Source organism: Muscardinus avellanarius (genome assembly GCF_963383645.1).
Source record: "Muscardinus avellanarius genome assembly, chromosome: 15".
Lineage (NCBI taxonomy): Eukaryota > Metazoa > Chordata > Mammalia > Rodentia > Gliridae > Muscardinus > Muscardinus avellanarius.
Genome location: NC_137801.1, coordinates 19,532,855 through 19,555,005, shown reverse-complemented (window position 1 = coordinate 19,555,005; position 22,151 = coordinate 19,532,855). Strand labels below are relative to the sequence as shown.

General features: G+C 43.0%; 1 protein-coding gene across 1 annotated transcript in view; it reads left to right on the top strand.

The window, feature by feature from the left end:
- Positions 1-6,193: 6,193 nt before the first annotated feature.
- Positions 6,194-22,151, top strand: part of DNAJC27 (DnaJ heat shock protein family (Hsp40) member C27) — a gene marked incomplete at both ends in the record, with an annotated part of 31,831 nt that continues 15,873 nt past the window's right edge. Inside the window, 2 exons of the mRNA XM_080711105.1 lie at positions 6,194-6,280; positions 20,734-20,816. Of these exons, the coding sequence (XP_080567231.1) occupies positions 6,194-6,280; positions 20,734-20,816 (170 nt within the window). The remainder of the gene's footprint in view (positions 6,281-20,733; positions 20,817-22,151) is intronic.

Sequence of the window (22,151 nt, the reverse complement as noted above, 5' to 3'; positions counted from 1 at the left end):
GTGAACACCGTTAATGAGTGAAACAAATTTGCCTTCACAACCTTCTGATGTGATGCTCTAAAGAAGACTCGGCATCCTTTCCGGGGCGCCCCAGCCAACCAGAACTGAATCTAATTACAAGGACACACCAGACAAGCACAAATGGAGGGCTGTTCTGAAATTAAATGTCATTCTGAAAAACACAGCTGAAGAACCATTCCCAATTAAAGAAGACTAAAGGTACGCGACAACAAAATAATCCTAATTAAAATAGCTATAAGGCCGGGCGTGGAGGTGCACGCTTGTAATCCCCGCGCTTGGGAGGCTGAGACAGGAGGATCGCACGGGTTCGAAGCCAGCCTCAGCTACTTAGTGAGGCTCTCGGCAACTTAGTGAGACCCTGTTTCCAGATAAAGTATAAAATGAGTCTGGGAATAGAGCCCAGAGGTAGAAAAGCCCCTGGGTTCCATCCCCAGTACCCCCCCCCACACACACACACTGAAATAAAATAGCTAGAGAAACATTTTGGGGATAAATGGTGAAATTTGAGTATAAACTATGTATTAGTTCAAAGTTTCCCAATTTTCTTTTTCATTGTGACTTGAATGTCTCAGTATTTTTTTCCACATGGCCCTTTGGCCAAAAGAAATACCTAGGCCCAAACAATTTATTAAGTATATAACCCTGATAATTTAGTAGCCATTCAAAAAGAATTAAAAGCCCAACATAGATAGAGCGGCCCGAGATCAGCATTTCTGCTGAGTCCCCGGCGATGCCCCTGTGGCTGACCCGGGCCCACCCTGAGAGTCACGGCCCTTTGCCAGGTCCCGCAGGAGGCTCCTGGAGCCAGACGCTTCTAAGCTGCTCTCCACCGGCCCTGCGGCCCACCTCTGCATGCCAGTTCCCAATTTTTGTGGCAAATTGCCCCCACACTCAGATTTCCAGAATGTTCCTTTGAGGACCTACCCATTCCACAGAAAGAGGCTCCTTGGTTTCTCTTGGGGCCCAGAGACTCTAAAGGGACCAAAGGACAATCAGCATCCACAGTGACACGGGCACAGGACCCCAGCCAGCTGCAGTCGGACCAGAGAAACTTCAGGAACTGATTTGGCCTCACAAAATTCTAGGGCAAGCCGGGCATGGTGGCGCACGCTTGCAATCCCAGCATTCGGGAGGCTGAGACAGGAGGATCGCGGTTCACATCCAGCCTCAGCTACTTAGTGAGGCCGTCCTCAACTTAGATCCTGTTTCAAAATGAAGAATAAAAAATGGGGCTGGTGATGCCGCTTGGAGGTAGAATGCTCCTGGATCAATCCGTACCACGAAAAAAAAAAAAAAAAATTCCAGAATAATGGAAGAGAGACTCCACGGCGGTTTGAAGAGCTGTGTAGACAAGGAAGCCTTGGCTCAAGCTTTTTGCATTGACTCCAAGCACATGGATGGCCCAGAGTGTTACCTGAATTCTTTGCCAAGAGAATTAGAAATGAGCTGGGCGTGGTGGCGCACACTTGTAATCCCAGCATTCGGGAGGCTGAGACAGGAGGATCGCTGTCCGCAGTCAGCCTCAGTTACTTACTGAGGCCCTCTGCAACTCAGTGAGACCCGGTCTCAAAATAAAGAATAAAAAATAGCACTGGTGGTGTCACTTGGAGGTAGAATGCCCCTGAGTTCCACCCCCAGTACTGCAAAAAAAAAAAAAAAAAAAGAATTAGAAATGAAAAGAGATCGGATGGTGATTTACTTGACAGCGTTGGCCCCAAACCCATAGTTCCTTGCGGAGGGCACCTCATCACTGCCGATGTGTCTCGACTAGATGTGCTGACCCCTCTTATAAGAAGAACTATGAATCTGTGAAGTGGATGACTAAAAATAAACTATCTGCTATTCCCGTTTCAGAATTCTGTAACTCAGACATGAAATCACAGTTTTAGAATTTTTTGAGGTTTTGCTTCATTAAAAAAAGACAGCACGCTGGATGCCGCTGAGGAACCGACAAGGTGTGGACGACGCTGAGGTCCTGGTGTGTGCAGACCACGTGAACGGCTCCTAGATGCCCCATTTGGTATTGTTACTCAGTGCTGCCCCCGGTATATGTTGAAAAACAAGTATTTCAGTACATATGAATGTAAAGAAGTATTTCCATTGTTTTTTCAAAGTTAAAAAAAGAATAAAAAATTGGGGCCGGGCAAAAAAAAAAAAAAAAAAAAAAACGCCCAACATAGGTAAATGGTATCTTTATTTTATTCTTAATTGACAATGGATTACCAATTGGTTGCAAGTACCTACTGGACACTGTGTGCCTCGGATCGGACAAGGCCGTTCTCAGGTCCTGTCTCATACTGAATTTTGCAATGGTGTTTTTTTGTTTTTTGTTTTTGGTGGGGAGACTGGAGGTTGAACCCAGGGGCATTCTTCTATACCCCATGCCCTATTTTATTTTTTATTTTGAAACAGTGGCTGAGGCTGGCCAACAACCTGTGATCCTCCTGTCTCAGCCTCCAAGTACATGGGATACAGGCGTGGACCATCCTTGCCCCCCTTCCTTTTTTTAATCCTAAGTAGAGGAAACCAACCCAGTTTCTCCAACCTAAGACTTTTCAAAGGAGAATGTCGCCATCTAGTGTTGGAATTGAAAACAACTTCAAGCCAGTAGATTTGCAGTCACACGTCACTCTGCCCTGGAAAGTTAGAAGCCCACAGACAATTTCACCTTGAGGAGCCCCTGTGGGCTGAGTCATCTCACTGCAGTTTGGCTGCACAATAGTCCTGTGTCCATGTTGCCTTTCCTCACTTTGATGCGCTGTTTTTATGTAGGAGAAAGTCCTTGTTCTTGGGAAACACATATTGAAACGTGTATGGTAAAGAAATATGCTGCCAGTTATTCTCAGCTGATTGAGAAAGAAAATGTATGTATATGGGCGTACAGACAGAGAATGAGCACTCCTAACATAGCAAATGGAGCAGATGTTAACGACTCTGACGGGCCCAAAAAAGGCCAAGTTTTTTTTTCTTTTTTTCACTATTCTTGAAATATTTGTGTATGAAATCATTCCAAAATAAAATGAAAGGATGGAATGCAATATTACTTTTTTTTTTTTGCAGGACTGAGATTGAACTCAGGGGCATTATACCTCTGAGCTACATCCCCAGCCCTATTTTTTATTCTTTATTTTTGAAACAGGACTCATTACATTGTGGAGGGCCTCACTAAGTAGCTGGCTGCGAACTTGCGATTCTCCTGTCTCAGCCTCCCAAGCCCTGGGATTACAAGTGTGCACCACCGCACTGGGCTGCAATAATACATGTTAAGGAGTATAAGAATGTAGTAAAAGGCAGGATACAGTGACATATGCCTGTAATCCCAGGATTTGGGAGGCTGACACAGGAGGATTGTAAATTTGAGGCCAAACAGTTTAGCAAGATTCTTTCAAAATAAAATTAAATAGGTCTGGGGGTGTAGCTCAGGAGTAGAACACTCCTGGGTTCAACCCCCAGTGCCACAAAAATGTAGTAAAATAAATTTAAATGCCTGGAAATTAAAAGCATTTATTCACACAGCTATGACCTTTTATAGAGATGGAGGAGGGCTATGTTGGGGAAGGGTACACACAATTTTGGCGATGTTTCATTTCTTAAACTGGGTGACAGGTACACAAGCATTCATTATATTATTTTCTATACGTTTAAGTATGTCCTAAATATCTCATAATTTACTTTTAGATATATATTTAAAATACATAGGCTCTTTCTTAGTACACAAACATAAAAATATGAACAAGTGAAAGCATATTGCTACAGTTAATTGCATGATTACCTCCATATCCGTGGCTTTTACATCCATAGATCTAACTAACCACAGATTGAAAATACTCAGAAAATAAATTCAGTCTCCACTGAACAGGTATGGATACTTTTCTTATCATTATTTCCTAAACAGTATAACTATTTACATAGCAATTGCATTGTATTCGTGTTGTAAGTCATTTAGAGGTGACTTGTAATATATGGGAGGATATGCGTAGGTTGGATGCAGATGCTGTATTATTTTATATGAGGAACTGAACGTCCACAGGAGGTCAGTCCCTTGAGGACCCCGGGGGAGGTCTGCACTTCACGGGCAACATCGCCTCCAGTCCTTACCGCCTGCCTCAGTCCTGCACACGTGCACCAGGGCTGGCTCGGAGCTCTGCTCGTACGGCCCCTCCAGGTCCATCCCGGACACAGCTAATCCATGCTTCTCTCTCTTCCTTTTATATTCAAAGACTGGAAAACAAAGTTAATTTTCTTTATTTTCCAATTCTCAATGAATTGAATACGTATAGAAAAATACATGTCCATACACCATCAGTATGAAATAATTTGGGGCGTGTTTTATGGATCTTATTCTCAACAGTGGCATATCTCTCTCTCTTTTTTTTTTTTTTTTTTTTTTTTGTACTGCAGATTGAACCCAGGGGCAATCTACGTCCAAACCCCCTCCAAGCCCTTTTTTAAATTTTTAAAAAAAAATTTTTTTTTTGAAACAGTCTCACTACCCTACTGAGGCTGTTCTTGAACCTGCCATCCTTCTGTCTCAGCCTCCCAAGCACTGATCACCACTTTCAGGCCCTGATCACCACTCCAAGCAATATATATATATATATATATATATATATATATATATATATATATATATATATAATTATATAATTATATAATTATATAATTTTTAAAAGATGTTTAAAGGTATGTAAGAACAGGAGCAAAGCCACATTTGTCTTTGTGATTTGCTGGGAAATTGACAATCATTCTTTTCTAGGGCACTAACTAATCTTATGCTAAGTTCTATTTATCTTTTGCAACTGAAGATATTGACTCAAAAATTACTGTTCCTTGTTGGACTGACTTTTATTCAAACATCTACTTCCTTCATCCCAGGGACTGAGAAAAATGGTTATCTTAAAATTCATTATTCTTCTACCTTACCTTATCAGCTAAGGAGAAAGTGAGAACAGAATTCGAGGGGCAGCTTGGAAGCGAGCAAAGGCGGAGGGGGAACTTGAAGGCGTTTACAGCTACAGTCCTCCGCGTTATCAAAGCGGAATAAGAACGTAAAAAACATCTGGTCTGAGATTTCCTCTTGCAGATGAGTCAACTAATTGGGTCATTAGTGCTAAGTAACAGAGGAGCAAAGCCTAAACTAAAACCGTTGCCTTGACTTCAAATGGAGAACTCCACTTTTTTTTTTTTTTAAGAGCCTGCTGGGCGTAGTGGTGTTTGCCTATAATTCCAGCACTTCGTGGGCTGAGCCAGGAGGATCGCAGGCTAAAGGCCAGCCTTAGCAACTGATTGAGACCGTGTTTCAGAATAAAAAAATAAATAAAACAGGGTTGGGGGTGTAGGTCAGAGGTAGAAACGCCCCCTAGGTTCAATCTCCAGTAACACACACACACACACACACACACACACACACACACACACACACACACGCAGAATAACAACAACTGGGTATTTCTTGGAACCCAGGAGAGAGGAGAGCGAGAGAGAGATAAGTAATCTAGAGATGATTTAAAGTATGCGTGAATGTGCGCGCAGGTCACACGCAAATTAGTACTGGATTACTGCGGTATCCACGGAGGGTCTTGAAATCAATCCCCTACGGGACGACTGTATTGGAGAAGAGGACAGCAGAGGGGCCCACGGTCCGAAGAACCGCACGCAAACACGCACACATCCCCCCAAAAACCCCCCCAAAAAAATCCCAAGCCCCCAAAAAACCGTGGTCTACTTGGAATTTTTTTTAACGTGGTTGGCCTTGAACTAACATATAATTCCAGATATTCCCAGGCCGAGGACCTAAACAGCCAATACATTTCTACCACCAGGTGCTGAAAGCAACATATGTCTCTCGTCCTGGCGCCGCGAGCGAGCCGCCCCCAGCCGCCTCGGTCCCGGCAGCGGCCGCGCAGGACGCGGGCCCGGGCGCCTAGCAACCGCGCGCGTCTCCGGGGCGCGGTGACGTCACCGCCGCGCTCCAGCATCGCGAGACTCGGCTCCCTCCCGGCTCCCTGCCCCCAACCGCCGGCGCCCGCTGCCAGGCAGCGGCGGGGATGGCGAGCCGCGGGGCCCCGGCGCTGGCGAGAGCGGCGGCTCCGCCATTGGGCGAGGAGGCCTGAGGGACGGCCCAGCTTGGCGCCCAAGGAGAGACACAGGCGGCCCCGAGAGAGCGAGGGCAATGGAGGCCACCATGCCGAAGCGGAAGGAGCCCGGCAGGTCCCTCCGCATCAAAGTCATCTCCATGGGCAACGCCGAAGTGGGGAAAGTGAGTACCGCGCGCCGGGAGGGGCGGGACCTCCGCGCGGCGGGGCGACGCGCTCATTGGCTGCGAGGGCGGCCACTCAACCGCCCGGAGCCCAGCCCCCTCCCCGCCCCCGAGCAGGCCCTGCGCTCGGCCAGGGGATGCGACACCGCGGGAAACCAGCCCGACCTCGTTGACCTTTAGCCTGCCCCCTGCTCCACTGACGTCACTGTCCCCCCAAAGTGCCTGGGTACCCTAAGGAGAGTTAGGGGGCCTAGCTCCGAAGGTCGGTCTGTCTGCTCAGATGCCAGGTCTGCGTTCTAGGTGACCCAGGAGCTGCGGGTGGAGAAATCTAAGTTGGGTCACCCCAACTTAGGGAACTCAAGGGGCACATGTGAGGGTTTAGGATGTTGATGGAGTCTGCATTCCCATCCTCAGCCAGTATTAACGAACCCACCGTGTGGCACACCCAGATGCCTGGGTGGCCAGGATACGGAGTTAATTTTGTTGGGTTTTGTTTTATTTTATATTTTGTTTAAATTTCTGTGACACCACCACATCCATCCTCTTAAAGAAGCCGCCGTTCTCTCGACTCCATCTGCTGAATCTCTGCTACAAGCTTGTCCTTAGTATGGGAGAGAGGGGGCCCGAGGTGACCAGGGGCTTTTCCCCAAATGAATTCAGAGACCACCTCTTCACTCCCGTTGCCACATCGGTGACAGGGGAGTAGAACCTGAGTCTTCATGCTCCTCTGCAGTGCTCTTTCCAAGGGGTCTTGTCATAACTCCCACTGGGTCTGAATGCAGAGAACCTGTTCGTGGGAGTGTGTAGGCCAGTGTCCTGTGCCCAGGAGAGGCTCAGTAAATGTTTAGTAGAGTTTTTAATTTTTTCTCTAGTTTTAGCATGATCCTATATTACTTCTGTATGTCTGGGTGGGTAGGTATTAACAGAGCTTTCGCTAATAGTCATCATTTGCTGAATGCCAACTATGTGCCAGGTGTTAAAAAAGAAAAGGCCTCCAGATTATATATTAAACTGGCTAAGTGAGCATGTATTACTTTTGTAATTTTACTATGTTTAATGATATAGCATTAGAAGCATCCCACAGTGCCCAGTGTTAGGACTTGGCTAAAATATCACTGAAGGACCTTAAACAAGATCTAAACAAAGGGAGAGGCAAGCCTTGTTCTTCTTGGGAAGACAGTACTACAGTGCCAATTCTTCTAAAATTAATATACAGATTTAATTTTGTTCCAACTAAAATCGTAATGAGTTTGAGCCCTTCTTAAAAAAACATGTATTCTTTTTAGGTGAAATTAGCCTAAAATTCATTTGAAAGGATACCTATCTGAGAAAAACTTAGGAAAGTATGAAAAAGAAGACTAGGGCAGGATGAAGAGGGGAATTTGCCTACACAGATATTCAGTATAATTGAAACTCAACGAAGAAAGCATTATATTGTCATAAGAATAGACAAGTCGATCAGAGAGCCCAAAAATAGATCCTGTTGTACCAAGAAGTGTTACAAGTGATGAAGGTGATGTTTGTTTATTTATTTATTTATTTATTTATTTATTTATTTAGTGGTACTGGGGGTGGAACCCAGAGGCTTTCTACCTCCGGGCTATACTCCCAGACCTGGTTTATATTTTATTTGAAACAGGGTCTCACTAAGTTGCCGAGAGCCTCACTAAGTAGCTGAGGCTGGCTTCGAACCTGTGCGATCCTCCTGTCTCAGCCTCCCAAGCGCTGGGATTACAAGCGTGTGCCACCACACCCGGCGAAGGTGATGTTTAAAGATAATGAGAGAAGAATTAGGTTCACCCCTTATCTTCCCAACATACAAAAATAAATTACAGATGAACTTAAAGTTTAAGTATTTTAAACCAAACCGATAAAAATTTCAGAGGAAAATGTGCAAAATATATAGAACCTCAGGGAAACCTTCACATCCAAGAAAGTAAACCAGAAATCATAAAAATAAAGTTGGCAGGCATTAAAAAACGACTGATGTACATTTGCAAACATTTCAATGTCAATCACTAAGCCAAACATGGTAGGGGGCGGGTGGGAGCTGGGGAACGGCCGTGATGCGTGCGTCTGTGCCTTTAACATCTTGCTCCATTAGATGATGGCTACAAAGCACCAATAAAAAAAAGAATGGCTAGAAAATGCTACATATGATTCAGTATTATTTACATTTAGTGTTATAAATAACAATATAGGCTCTTATATATCAAAGTATCTATAAACAATTAAAAGACAACATACCGGGACATGTACTTATAATTCATATATCAGGCAAAAGTTGATTATATATAAAGTTCCCAAACCAGAAAAAATGATAAGGGAGACACACATCCCCCTGCAGAAAAATGGGCAGGGAGCCGTGTGGAGATTCTTCTCCAGAATTTGGGAGGGAGAAACCTGAAATGATGGACCGGACCGGACAATTGCCTCTTCTCGTGCAACTGACAAAATTTATTCTTTAAAACTAGGTTTTTATACCCTTCTCCAGTTAGGTTAATCATCAGATCCTAGTAGAAAAGAGTAAACACCAAAGTGTAATAGTGGGGTGGTAAGTGAAGGACATCTACATCACTAGGATACAATCATAAGCAAGACAAAAAGAAGACCTGTGACATCACAGGTCTTGTGATTAAGATCAGCCCCTGCCCTCACTGGTAGGCCTTAGAGGGCAAATTCCAGAAAGGACAGGAGTCATACCTAGAGTTTTGGAGGATTCGACCTTTCGTAGAGGAACCTTTCGTTCCTCAGGCTTCGTCCATGTCCTCCGTCACAGCCAGGCGTGGTGGCGCACGCTTGTAATCCCAGCATTTGGGAGGCTGAGACTGGAGAATCACGGTTCTTGGACAGCCTCAGGTACTTAGGCCCTCTGCAACTCAGTGAGACTATGTTTCAAAATAAAAAATTGGGCAGGGGGTGTAGCTCAGAGGTCGAATGCCTCTGGGTTCCATTCTAGACCCGCAAAAAAAAAAAAAAAAAAAAAAAAAAAGGGCAGGGAGATTGAATTAGGCAACACATAGGAAAGCAAATCCAGATATCTCATAAGCAGATGAGAAGGTCTCCAGCTTTATTTGTAGTCAGCAAGTGCAAGTCAACGTCACAATGCAATTACTTCTCACTAACTGTTGTGTTAGTCATTAAAAGAAGGAAGCCGAGCCCGGTATGATGGCATACGCCCATAATCCCAGTACTTGGGAGGCTGAGACAGGAGGATCGCACGTTCAAAGCCTCAGCAATATAGCAAGGCCCTCAGCAAATTAGCAAGACCCTGTTTCCAAATGAAAAATAAAATCAGTCTGGAGGGGTGTAGCTCAGAAGTAGGCTGCCCCCTGGGTTCATTCCTCAGCACCACACACACACACACACACACACACACAAAAAGGAAGCCAGGCACAGAGGCATGGTGGCACATGCCTATAATCCTTATACTTAGGGGCTGAGACAAGAAGATTGCAGGTTCAAGGCTAGCCTCGGCAACCTAGAGAGACCCTGTATCAAATTAAAAAGAGTTTGGGGTGTAACTCAGAGACAGAATGCACCTGGGTTCAATCCTCAGTACCCCCCCCCAGAAAAAAGGATAACACCTATGTTGACAGACATTTGGAGAAGAGGCTCCCTGCATACTGCTGTTAGAAATATGTCCCTCTCACTCTGAACCACATTATGACGTGAGGCTACAGTGCACCAATATAAGTGGATATGAAAACATACTTTTGACGAGCAATTGGCAATAGCTTCTAAAATAAAAGATACATTGCTCTTCAGCCCGGCAGCCTTACCTCTGGGAATTTATTCCACAGGAACAAGAGTACCGTTTTTTTAGGTGATATGTGTAAGATTATTGATTGTAACATTATAGTAGGAAAAACCTGAAAACAGTGAATTCTGTTAGATGGAATACTTGCAAATCATGCATTAGGGGAAGAAGTGAATTATGTCAGTTGGAGAGAGCACTGTAATCTTTTCTCTCTTTTAATTTTTTTTGGGGGGGCTTTGTTTTTGTTTTGTTTTGATACTAAGGGTTGAATCCAGGACATTGTATCCCTCCCCCCCCCCTTTTAAACAGGGTCTTGCTCAGTTGTTGAGGCTGGCTTCAAACCTGCCAGCCTCCTGTCTCAGCCTCACAGATACTAGGATTACAGGCATGTGCCACCCTGCCTGGCCTCTGCAACCTGTTCTTAAGAGAGAAGAATGAATTCAAGTATATACAATCCTGGATGCTGTAGGTTTTTTTTTTTTTTTTTTTTTTTTTTTGTGGTACTGGGGGTGGAACTCAGGGGCATTCTACCGCCAAGCTACACCCCCAGCCCTATTTTTTTTTTTTTTTTTTTGGTGGTGGTACTGGGGTTTCTGGAAGCCTTTCTACCTCCGGGCTACACTCCCAAAACTATTTTTTATATTTATTTGGAAACAGGGTCTCTTAAGCCAGCAAGGCTGGCTTCGAACCTGCGCAATCCTCCTGTCTCCGCCTCCCAAGCGCGGGGATTACAAGCGTGCGCCACCACGCCTGGCTGCTGTAGGTAGGTATTTTTGAATCTCAGTAGGGAGAAACCTGAGACACATATTTACTTACCTTACTAGAAATCTAGAAGTAGGGCAAAGCTTTGGAGTCGGGTGGCACAGGGACTCAGTACCACCAGGGACCCAGCCATTTTTATTCCTTTTGTGAACAGCAGTATTGATTTCATCCTAAGGCCGCTTCCCGGCAGTCAGATGATGACATCTTGCTGTCCTGCTCATATTCCATGGGGAACCATAGACTTTTCCTTCCCGAAGCCCTAAGTACACCAAGCTTCAGAAAGATTTGAGCAAGGAGAAAGATTTGAAAGCCTGTGTTATCTTGGGAAGTGAAATAGAGAAGTTGAGAAGGGATAACAAGAGACCAGAGGGAGAGAAGAGGAGGTGCCCACAAAGCCATGGGTGTGCCGCGTTCCTGCCATGGCGCACACCTCGGTCCCCGCCACTCTGGAGGCTGAGGCAGGGATCATCATGAGCCCAGGAGTTCAGGGCCAGCCTGGGCCACAGAGCAAGGCTCCCTCTCACAACAAAACGAAACAAGTGTTAGAAAAGTGGGTTGCCAACACGTGCTTTGGGATGGGTTTTGAGAGTTTTCAAATAGTCTTCTTTATACATTTTTGTACCAGTTGGACTTCTTTTTAATAGTAAAAACAAATGCTCCCCAAACCCCCTGTTTTTGTGGATCATGATTAACCTTGTTTCCTTCTGCCATGGTCTCATCAGGTTCGTGAGCACAGTTTGCTAGAGTTATAGAGAAATGTCTATATTTCATAGGTGCACTCCCTCAAGCTGGGACTGTCAGCCCCAGCCTCGAGGTTTAGCTCAGAAACTTTAGGGAATCGCTTTTGTATTAAAACTCAAGCTTCTGCCCTAAATTTTGATTTTCTATTTAGGTAAAACCTGGGTATATTGAAAAGTAAAATGTACCTGGCGCACACCCCAAATTCCAGTACTAGAGAGGCTGAGACCGGAGGATCTCAGGTTCAAGGCCAGCCTTAGCAATATGGCGAGGCCCTCAGCAACTTAGTGAGAACCCGTCTCAAAATAAAAAATAATATAGGAATCAGGGTGTAGATCAGAGGTAGAATGTCCCTGCATTTAGGTCCCCAGCAATACACACACACACACACACACACACACACACACACACACACACATATGCGTGCGTATTCTCTAGGCTGGGGTTATGGCTCAGGTTCAATCCTTGGCACTACCAAAAAAAAAGAAAAAAGAAAGAAAGAAAAGAAAAAAAGCATAGCCTGTTAGCCAGTAGTCACTCCATAGAAGTTTTTCCTTCACTTCACAGTGAACTCTGGGTGTGTGTGCGCATATGTGTGCGTGTGTGTATATGTGTATACTTTATTTTTTGTTTTTTGGAGCAGTTTTAGATTTCCAAAAAGAAAATTGATTAGGAAGTATAAGGTTCCCAAATATGCTGTCTATTATTCCCCACATAAACATACAGTTTCTCCTTTTACATCTAGTGTTATTGTGACAGATTTGCTACTGATACATTGTTATTGTTATTAACATCTTACATTATTGTGATACTTTTATTATAATTGAACTACATTTGAAACACTATTGACTAAGTCTGGTTTACATCCAATTCCTTCTTTCTACTGTAGTTTCCAAATGTGTAGTGGCAAGTGCTTGTCATTACTGTATTGTACAGAATAGTTTTTTTTTTTGTTTTTGTTTTTTAATTTATTTTTTATTGGTGCAATGTATTCATACATCATAGTGGTATAAAGAAAATACTTTTGTAGACATACATGCACATCTCGCCCAGTTAGTCCCTACCCGATCCCCACCCCATTCCCTTCCCATCCCTCCTTCCCACGCTTGGCTTACTGGTTGACATCTAGTATTATAGCAATTTATACAATATTAACATTGATAATCTCACATAACAGTTTCATTTGTTTGGTACCAAACTTTTGATGACTTAAAGATAACATTTCAATATTTCTTTTTGCTTTCTTTCTTACCAGAGAATATTTTTTTCTTTTTTTTTTTAGGTGAAACTATCATACATTTATTTATTTATTTTTCAGAAAAAATCTATCCTGATATGTAATATGGACTCTAGATACCCAAAACAGTCTCAAAGAAGAACAAAGCTAGAAGATGTATATTTTCTGATTTCAAACCATATAAAGCTACAATAATTGAAACAGTGTAGTACTGTTCTAAAGGCAGATATATAAACCATTGGAGCTAAATAAAAGCCTAGAGATAAATTCTTCCATACATTGTCAAGTTATTTTTGACAAGGTTTCCATGAACTTTTGGTGGAGGAAATACTAGTCTTTTAACTAAATATTGTTGAAAAATAATAATACATGAAAAAGAATAAAATTGGACCCTTACCTAACACATATACAAATATTAACTCAAAATAGATAAAAGACCTAAATATAAATCTTAATACTATAAGCTTTTAGAAGAAAATCTGGGTCATAAAACCTCACAACATTGAAATTGGAAGTGATTTCTTGGATATGATTTCAATGGCACAGGCAACAAAAGAGTAAATAAACTCCCTAAAAAATAAAAAAAAAATATTGTATATCCAAAGACAATGTAAACAGAGTTAAAAGTTACTGATCCTCTTCCAAGAGTTCCTCCTATGACCCATTTCTCCCTAACTCTCACATATTAGGGAAAGCATCTGATTTCTTATTTTTTGTGCCTGACTAATCTCACTTAGCATAATGTCCTCCAGTTCCATCCATTTCCCTGAAAATGATGTAATTGAGTTTTTTTTGATGGCTGAGTAAAATTCCATTGTGTACATATCCCACAGTTTTGTAATCCATTCATCTGTTGATGGACATCTTGGCTGGTTCCATAGTTTGGCTATGGTGAATTGTGCAGCTATGAACATAGATACACATGCATTAGTTTGGTAGTTTGGTTTCTTTTCTTTTGGGTAGATACCCAACAGTGGTATTGCTGGATCAAATGGAAGATTTGTTTCCATTCTTCTGAGGATTCTCCATACTGTTTTCCAAAGTGGTTGCACTAATTTGCAATCCCACCAACAGTGTCTTAGAGTTCCCACTTCTCCACATCCTCGCCAGCATCTGTTGTTGTTTGTGTTTTGAATGATGGCCATTCTAGTTGGAGTTAGGTGAAATCTCAGGGTAGTTTTGATTTGCATCTCTCTGATTGCCAGTGATGTTGAGCATTTTTTCATGCATTTATTGGCCATTTGAATTTCTTCTTTTGTGAAGTGTCTATTTAGTTCATTTGCCCATTTTGTTATTGGATGCTTTGTTTTCTTAGTGTTGAGTTTCTTGAGTTCTCTGTATATTCTAGATATTAGTCCTCTATCAGTGGTGTAGGTGGCAAAAATCTTCTCCCATTCTGTTGGCTCTCGATTGAGATTCTTGACAGTTTCCTTTGCTGAACAGAAGCTCTTCAGTTTCATGCAATCCCATGTATTGATTCTCCTTTTAATTTGTTGTGCCTTTGGGGTCTTGTTGAGGAAATGTTTGTCTGTGCCTATGTGTTGTAGTGTTGGACCTATGCCCTCTTCAAGGAGCTTCAAGGTCTCTGGTTTAATTTCCAAGTCTTTGATCCATCGTGAGTTGACTTTTGTACAGGGTGAAAAAGTGGGATTAACATCCAATTTTCTGCATATGGTTAACCAGTTTTGCCAACACCATTTGTTGAAGAGGCTATCTTTTTTCCAGTGTATGTTTTTGGCCCCTTTGTCAAAAATCAATTGGCTGAAAGTGTGTGGGCTTGTTTCTGGGTCTTCTATTCTGCTCCATTGGTCTATATATCTGTTCTTTTGCCAGTACCATGCTGTTTTTATTACAATGGCTTTGTAGTATAGTTTAAAGTCAGGTATTGTGATTCCTCCTGCGTGGTTTTTGTTGCTGAGAACTACCTTGGCTATTCTGGGCTTTTTGTTATTCCAAATAAATTTAAGGACTGATTTTTCTATGTCTGTGAGGAATGATCTTGGTAGTTTAATGGGCATTGCATTAAATCTGTAGATCACTTTTGGGAGGATGGCCATTTTAATGATATTAATTCTGCCAATCCATGAACATGGAAGGTCTTTCCATCTTCTAAGATCTTCTTCGATTTCTTTTTTCAGTGTTTTATAATTTTCTTTGTAGAGATCTTTTACTTCCTTGGTCAAGTTTATTCCTAGGTATTTTATTTTTTTGTGGGAGATCCTGAGTGGAAGTGTTTTCTGAATTTCTTTTTCAGTGGATTTATGGTTGGTGTACAGGAAAGCTTCTGATTTTTTAAGATTGATTTTGTATCCAGATACCTTGCTGAATTTGTTGATCAGTTCTATAAGCCTTTTGGTTGAGTTTGTTGGGTTTTCTAAATATAGTATCATGTCATCTGCAAATAGTGAAAGCTTAAGTTCTTCTTTTCCTATTTGTACTCCTTTGATTTCCTTTTCTTGCCTTATTGCTCTGGCTAGAGTCTCTAGTACTATATTGAAGAGAAGTGGTGATAGTGGACATCCTTGTCTCGTTCCAGTTTTTAGGGGAAATTCTTGAAGTTTTTCCCCATTTAATATGATGTTGGCAGTGGGCTTATTGTAGATTGCCTTAATAATGTTGAGATATGTTCCTTCTATTCCAATTCTCTGCAGTGTTTTTATCATAAATGGATGTTGAATTTTATCGAATGCTTTTTCAGCATCTATTGAGATGATCATGTGGTTTTTGTCTTTGATTCTGTTTATATGATGAATTACATGGATTGATTTTCGTATATTGAACCAGCCTTGCATCCCTGGGATGAACCCTACCTGGTCATGGTGAATGATTTTCTTGATGTGGTTTTGAATGCGTGTTGCTAGTATTTTGTTTAATAGTTTTGCATCCAAGTTCATCAGAGATATAGGCCTGTAGTTTTCCTTCCTTGAACTGTCTTTATTCGGTTTGGGTATCAGTGTGATGTTGGCTTCATAGAATGTATTTGGGAGAGTCCCGGTTTTTTCTATTTCCCGAAATAGTTTGAGTAGTATTGGGATTATTTCTCCTATAAAGGTTTTATAGAATTCACTTGGGAAACCATCTGGTCCTGGGCTTTTCTTTGATGGTAAGCTCTTTATTGCTATTTCAATCTCTTTGATTGTTATTGGTTGGTTTAAGTGTTCTATATCTTCTTGACTCAGTTTAGGAAGGTTGTATTTATCTAGGAAGTTGTCGATTTCCTCCAGATTTTCCATTTTATTGGAGTATAGTTTTTCAAAGTAGTTTCTGATAATCCTCTGGATTTCTACGCTGTCAGTAGTAATGTCTCCTTTTTCATCCCTTATCTTCATAATTTGGGTTGATTCTCTCTTTTTTTTAGTTAGGTTGGCTAGTGGTTTATCAATCTTGTTAATTTTTTCAAGAAACCAGCTTTTGGTTTTGTTGATTTTCTGTATTGTTTTTTTATTCTCTATTTCGTTAATTTCTGCTCTAATTTTAATAATTTCCCGTCTTCTGCTGGCTTTGGGGTTCAATTGTTCCTGTTTTTCAAGGGCTTTGAGGTGTGTCATAAGGCTATTTATTTGAAGATTTTCTGTTTTTCTTATGTGAGCACTCAATGCTATAAATTTTCCTCTTAATACTGCCTTCAAAGTGTCCCAGAGGTTTTGATATGTTGTTTCTTTATTTTCATTTGTTTCTAGAAATTTCTTGATTTCACCTCTTACATCTTCTATGACCCATTCTTCATTCAGAAGTGTGGTGTTCAGTCTCCACATGTTTATGTTGTTTCTCTGGGTCTTCTTATAGTTGATTTCTAGTTTCATTCCATTATGGTCTGAAATGACACAGGGAAGTATGTAACATTTTTTAAATTTGGTAGTGCTCATTTTGTGTCCCAGGATGTGATCTATTTTGGAGAAGGTTCCATGAGCAGCTGAGAAAAATGTAAACTCTGCTGTAGTTGGGTGAAATATTCTATATGTGTCCAAAAGGTCCATTTGGTTAATGGTGTTCTTTAGTTCTGAGACATCTTTACTGACCCTTTGTCTGGAAGATCGGTCTAATATTGTGAGAGGTGTGTTGAAGTCTCCCAGTATTATTGTGTTGGGATTTATGTGTGACTTCATGTCACAAAGTTTGATTTATGAAAGTAGCTGCCCCTATGTTTGGGGCATAGATGTTGATTATTGTTATTTCCTCTTGCTGGACTATTCCTTTTACCAGTAAAATGTGACCTTCTTTGTCTCTTCTAATAAGTTTGGGTTTGAAGTCTAACTTGTCTGATATCATAGTTGCTACTCCTGCTTGTCTTCGAGTACCATTAGCATGGATTACCTTGCTCCAGCCCTTTACCTTGAGTTTGTTCCTATCTTTACTTGTGAGGTGTGTTTCTTGTAAGCAGCAGATGGATGGATTATGGTTTTTAATCCATTTTGCCACTTTATGTCTTTTTATTGGGGAGTTGAGGCCGTTTACATTCAGTGTGATTATAGAGAGATAATTTTTAATTCCCAACATGTTAAGATCTTATTTCTGTTTGAGATACTGTTTATTCTTCTTTGCTTAGTTGTCTGCTGGATGGGAATTCTTGTTTCTTTGGTTCTGGCGTGAATTACCCATTTCCTCTTTGCAGTTAATCTCCTTGAGTATTTTCTCTAGCGCTGGTTTTGAAGACATAAATTCCTTCAGTTGCTGTTTGTCATGGAAGCTTCTTATTTCCCCATCTAATTTGATGAATAGTTTTGCTGGGTAGGAAATTTTTGGCTGGAAGTTGTTTTCTTTCAGAGTTTGGAATATGTTACTCCAAGCCCTTCTGGCTTTTATAACTTGGTTTGGGAAGTCTGGAGTGATTCTAATTGGTTTGCCTCTGTATGTCACATGGCCTTTTGTTTTTGTTGCCTTTAAGATTCTCTCCTTGGCTTCCACATTAGTCATTTTGACAATTATGTGGCGTGGGGATCCTCTTCTCTGATCCTGTCTAAAGGGAGTTCTATAAGTTTCCTGGACCTGTGTATCGACCTCTTGCTCTATGTTTGGTAAATTTTCTGCTATTACTTCCTTGAAGAGATTGTTGATCCCTTTGGTTTCACCTTCTTTTCCCTCCTCTATTCCAATTATTCTTAGGTTAGCTCTCTTGAAATGGGCCCATATTTCTTCAATGTCAGATTCCTGCTGTTGGGTTTTTTTTTCTAAATTAGAAACTATGCGTTCATTTTTAGAATGATCATCTTCAAGAAGTGAGATTCTATTCTCCATGTGGTCTAATCTGTTGTTTATACTTTGAATTGAGGCCTTTACTTCATTAATTGCATCCTTTATCTCTTTTTGACTCTCTCTAAATTCTTTTCTAAAGTCCTCTATTATTTCTAAAGTTATTTTCCTAATTTGATCTTCTAGAGATCTTTGGGTTTCTGTGTTATCAGATTCTGATGTTGTGGTGTTGTTGGCATTCACTGCTCCATTGTTATTTCTCTTTCCCATGATTTTGGAAGTTTGTGCCTTCTCTGGGTTCTTCCCTGAGTCACTACGAGTTCACTTAAGATGCTCTGGATCTCTAATCTATGGTATCTCAGTCACCACTACTCCTTTACTGTGTTGTATCACAAAGTCTCAGACCCAGGGAGTCAATCAAGGCTGCTTAGACCGTGGGGGGTGCCAAGTTGGGCGTTCTCCAGTGGGGAGTTGTGACTATGGTATGATATCTCTGCCACTGCCACTCCCCCACTGGGCTGCACTGCTAAAATCTCCGACCCAGGGAGACTATATGCGCAAGTCCCTGGGAGTGCAGTACTGGGATTTCTCCTCTAGGGGCCGCAATTTGACTCACGGTTGTTGAGTGCGCTGATGGGGCTGTAGTGAACTCGGTGGATTCGCTGCTGCCGCCACTGGCAATATGGCACCACTGCCACGCCCTCGGCCATGATGCGGCGTATTTCTTCTCTGGTTTTGAACTCTGCTCTGAGTCCTTGCCAGTTGTGCTGTGCCCAGCCCTTGGGAGCTTTAGATGTTCCCTGCACCAACAAAACTGCTGACTGCCGCCCAGCTGTTCAGCACCTTCTCACCTCGGCTCGCTGTCCACCCCTCCTCTCAGGCGCCTGGTGGCTGGTTGAGTGGGTTGGTCTAGGGCCGTCCGGTGAACTCGCCGCTGCCGCCAGCAGTAAGACGCTGCTTCTGCATCCTAGGCCGCGAGGCCAGAGTACCTCCTCTCTGGATTTGAGCTCTGTTTTGAGTCTCCCTCCTCTCTGGAGCCTGGTGCTGCTAGGGGAGATACAGGCCGCGCCGCTCCGGCCGCTCTGCGCCGTGGCTCTGGCTGCTCCGCACCACGGTTCTGGCCGCTCCGGCTGCTCCGGCCGCTCTGCACCGCGGCTCTGGCTGCTCTGCACCGTGGGTCTGGCCACTCCGGCCGCTCCGGCCGTTCCGCGACGCGGCTCTGGCTGCTCCGGCTGTTCTGGCCGCTCCGCTCCGGCTGCTCTGGCCGCTCCGCTCAGCTGTTCTGGCCACTCCGCTCCGGCTGCTCCGGCCGCTCAATTCCGCGGCTCCGGCCACTCCGCGCCGCCGCTCCAGCCAATCCGCGCTGCAGCTCTGACTGCTCCGGCTGTTCTGGCCGCTCCGCTCGGCTGCTCTGGCTGCTCTGCTCAGCTGCTCGTAACCGCAACTCCAGCTGCTCTGTACCGCGGGTCTGGCCACTCGGGCCGCTCCGGCCGTTCCGCGCCTCGGCTCTGGCTGCTCCGGCTGCTCAGGCCGCTCCGCCCCGCGCCAGAATAGTTTTTTTGTTCTAAAAGTCCTGTGTTACAATGAGCTTCTTAAATACTGCTGGGCTAGGGATGCAGCTCAGTGAGAAGCTACATGCTTGCTCACCATGTGCAGGCCCCGGGTTCAGTCCCTGCACCCTAAGGAAAAAAAAGGAAAATTATCATGTTTAGCTGAGTTGGCGGCTGAGCAGGAGGGTCACAGGTTCGAGGCCGGCCTCAGCAACTCAGCAGGACCCTGTTTGAAAATAAAAAGGGTAATAATAATAATGATAATGATAATAATAATAATGTAAATGAAAAAGGGCAAACAAGGTGTGGTGGTACATACTTGTAATTCCAGTACTTGGGAAATTGAGACAGGAGGATGGCAGGTTCTTGCCAGCCTCAGTAACTTACCAAGGCCCTCTGCAACTTAGACCCTGTTTGAAAATAAAAATAAGAGCCGGGCGTGGCGGTGCACACTTGGAATCTCAGTACTTGAGAGACGGATGGAAGGACTGTAGATTCACAGCCAGCCTCAGCCACTTAGTGAGGCTCTCAGCAACTTAGCAAGGCTCCGTTTCCAGATAAGAAATAACATTGGGCTGAGGGTGTAGCATGGAGGTGGAATGCCTCTGGGTTCAATCTTTAGTACCCCCAAAATAAATAAATAAATAAATAAATAAATAAATAAATGTAAGAAATAAAAAACAAAAAATAAAGTCAACTCCATTACTACCACTTTAAGTAAATTATAAGTTTTATGAGTACTAAGAATTAATGTATAAGTCTTTTTTTTGGGGGGAAGGATGTACTGGGGAATTGAACTCAGGAGCCCTGTACCTCTGAGCTATACCCCTAGCCCTTTTTATTTTTTATTTTGAGTCAGGGTCTCACTAAATTGCTGAGGCTGGCTTAGAACCTGTTATCCTTTTGTCTCAGCCTGCCCAGTACCGGAATTACATGTATGTGCCATTGTGCCCTGCTCTAGAAAAGGTTTTCAAAAGAAAAAAGCACAAAGATTAAGAGCAAAACCCGAAAACATATTTATATTTAATATTAAGGGAAGAATTTTAAAATTATTTAAAAAATCTTTTGCTTTGACATTTCTTTATTTCTTTATTTTATTTTTTTGACTTTTGACTTTTTTTCTTTTTCATAGTGGCAAGCTATAATGAATAATGCACTTATTTGGTATATTTTCCCCAGTGTGTTTTACTAAATGAATGTATTTTTATCTTTTTAGAGCTGTATTATAAAGCGGTACTGTGAGAAAAGATTTGTGTCTAAATACCTTGCAACAATTGGAATTGATTATGGAGTCACAAAGTGAGTATATTGTTTCCTTGGGCTTGTAAATTACACCAAAATCCAGAACTCTTCCAAAAATGATCTGTATTTGCACCAGTGCGCTTCTGCTGATAATCTGGAAGTAGAGACTCTGAAGATCAGTTGGAAAAGCAGGACTAAGGGTTCTTTATGGCAGGTATCTGTGATCATTGGAGCCCTGCAGCCAGCCCGTGTGCTGAGCACACTCCGTAGGACGGGCCTGCCTGGGGCAGGACGACAGCCGGGAGCAGGTCGGCGCAGCACCTGGCTGGCACGAAACGTGTCTCTGTGCAAGCAGGGCCTGTCGGCAGGTGTGGGCCAGACTGTTTTCACACGCTGTCTTACAAGAACCTAAATATTATGTGGAAAATTTTCCACCAGAGAAATTGCCCTGCTAGTCTTTTTAGCCTCTTGGAAGCGGGGAGGAGTCAGGCGGTGTGAGTGGGGATTGATTTTGAGGTGAATCAAGACTATGTTGAGCCTGGGGAGAGAGGATTGAACAGCAGGTAACAATGCCAGGGAGGAGAATCGGGCAGACGCGGTCCGGCCACTCAGCCTCCGGCCCGCTCCGCCGCCCCCTTTACACACTCCACACCCGTCCACACTGGGCTGTGCACGCCCGTCTCCGTGCTGGGATTCCTGCTATTCATTCTGTCCCCTCATCTCTCTGGCCGCCAATGTCTGCAAAGTGTCAAACGCTCCTGTTCCTCCCAGGCCTCTGAAGCCCCTCTATCAGTCAGGATCCTTTGGGACATAACAGAAATCTTAACGTTCTCCATACTGTACATGGTACGTGTTATGAATGGCCTCGTGTTATTATCTGTGTGTGTGTTGAAACTCTCCTGCCAAGTTAGAAGTGCCCTGAAGGAGCTTTTAGTGTTTCTCCAAGTGCCTGACACTGGGCTTATGTCTCATACATAGGTGCTTGATAAATATTTATTGTCAGGTAAGATCGATACAGCTAAAGAGGAAGTCTACCAGGCTGGAATATGGAGGCAATATTCAAGGAGGTAGACAGAGATGGCAGGGTCTGTCTATCGCAGAATGTTGATTATAAGAATAGCGAGTGAAGTTTAGGTCTGTCCCTCATGACCGTCGTCAAGTGGCTCAAGAAAGTGGTCAAGTCAAGAACTTCTGCAGTGCTAGTGGACACCAGTGTTCAACTGCGGCATCACAGGGGATTCTGCAAGTTTTTTTTGAAGAATGGAAATTGTAGCTTCTTATTATTTTGAAATGGTCTCACCAAATTGCTGAGGCTGGCCTCATTTTATTTCCCTAGTTTACCTTTTTCTTTCTCTATTTTGGGGTATAGGATTTCATCGGTGTTATGATAGA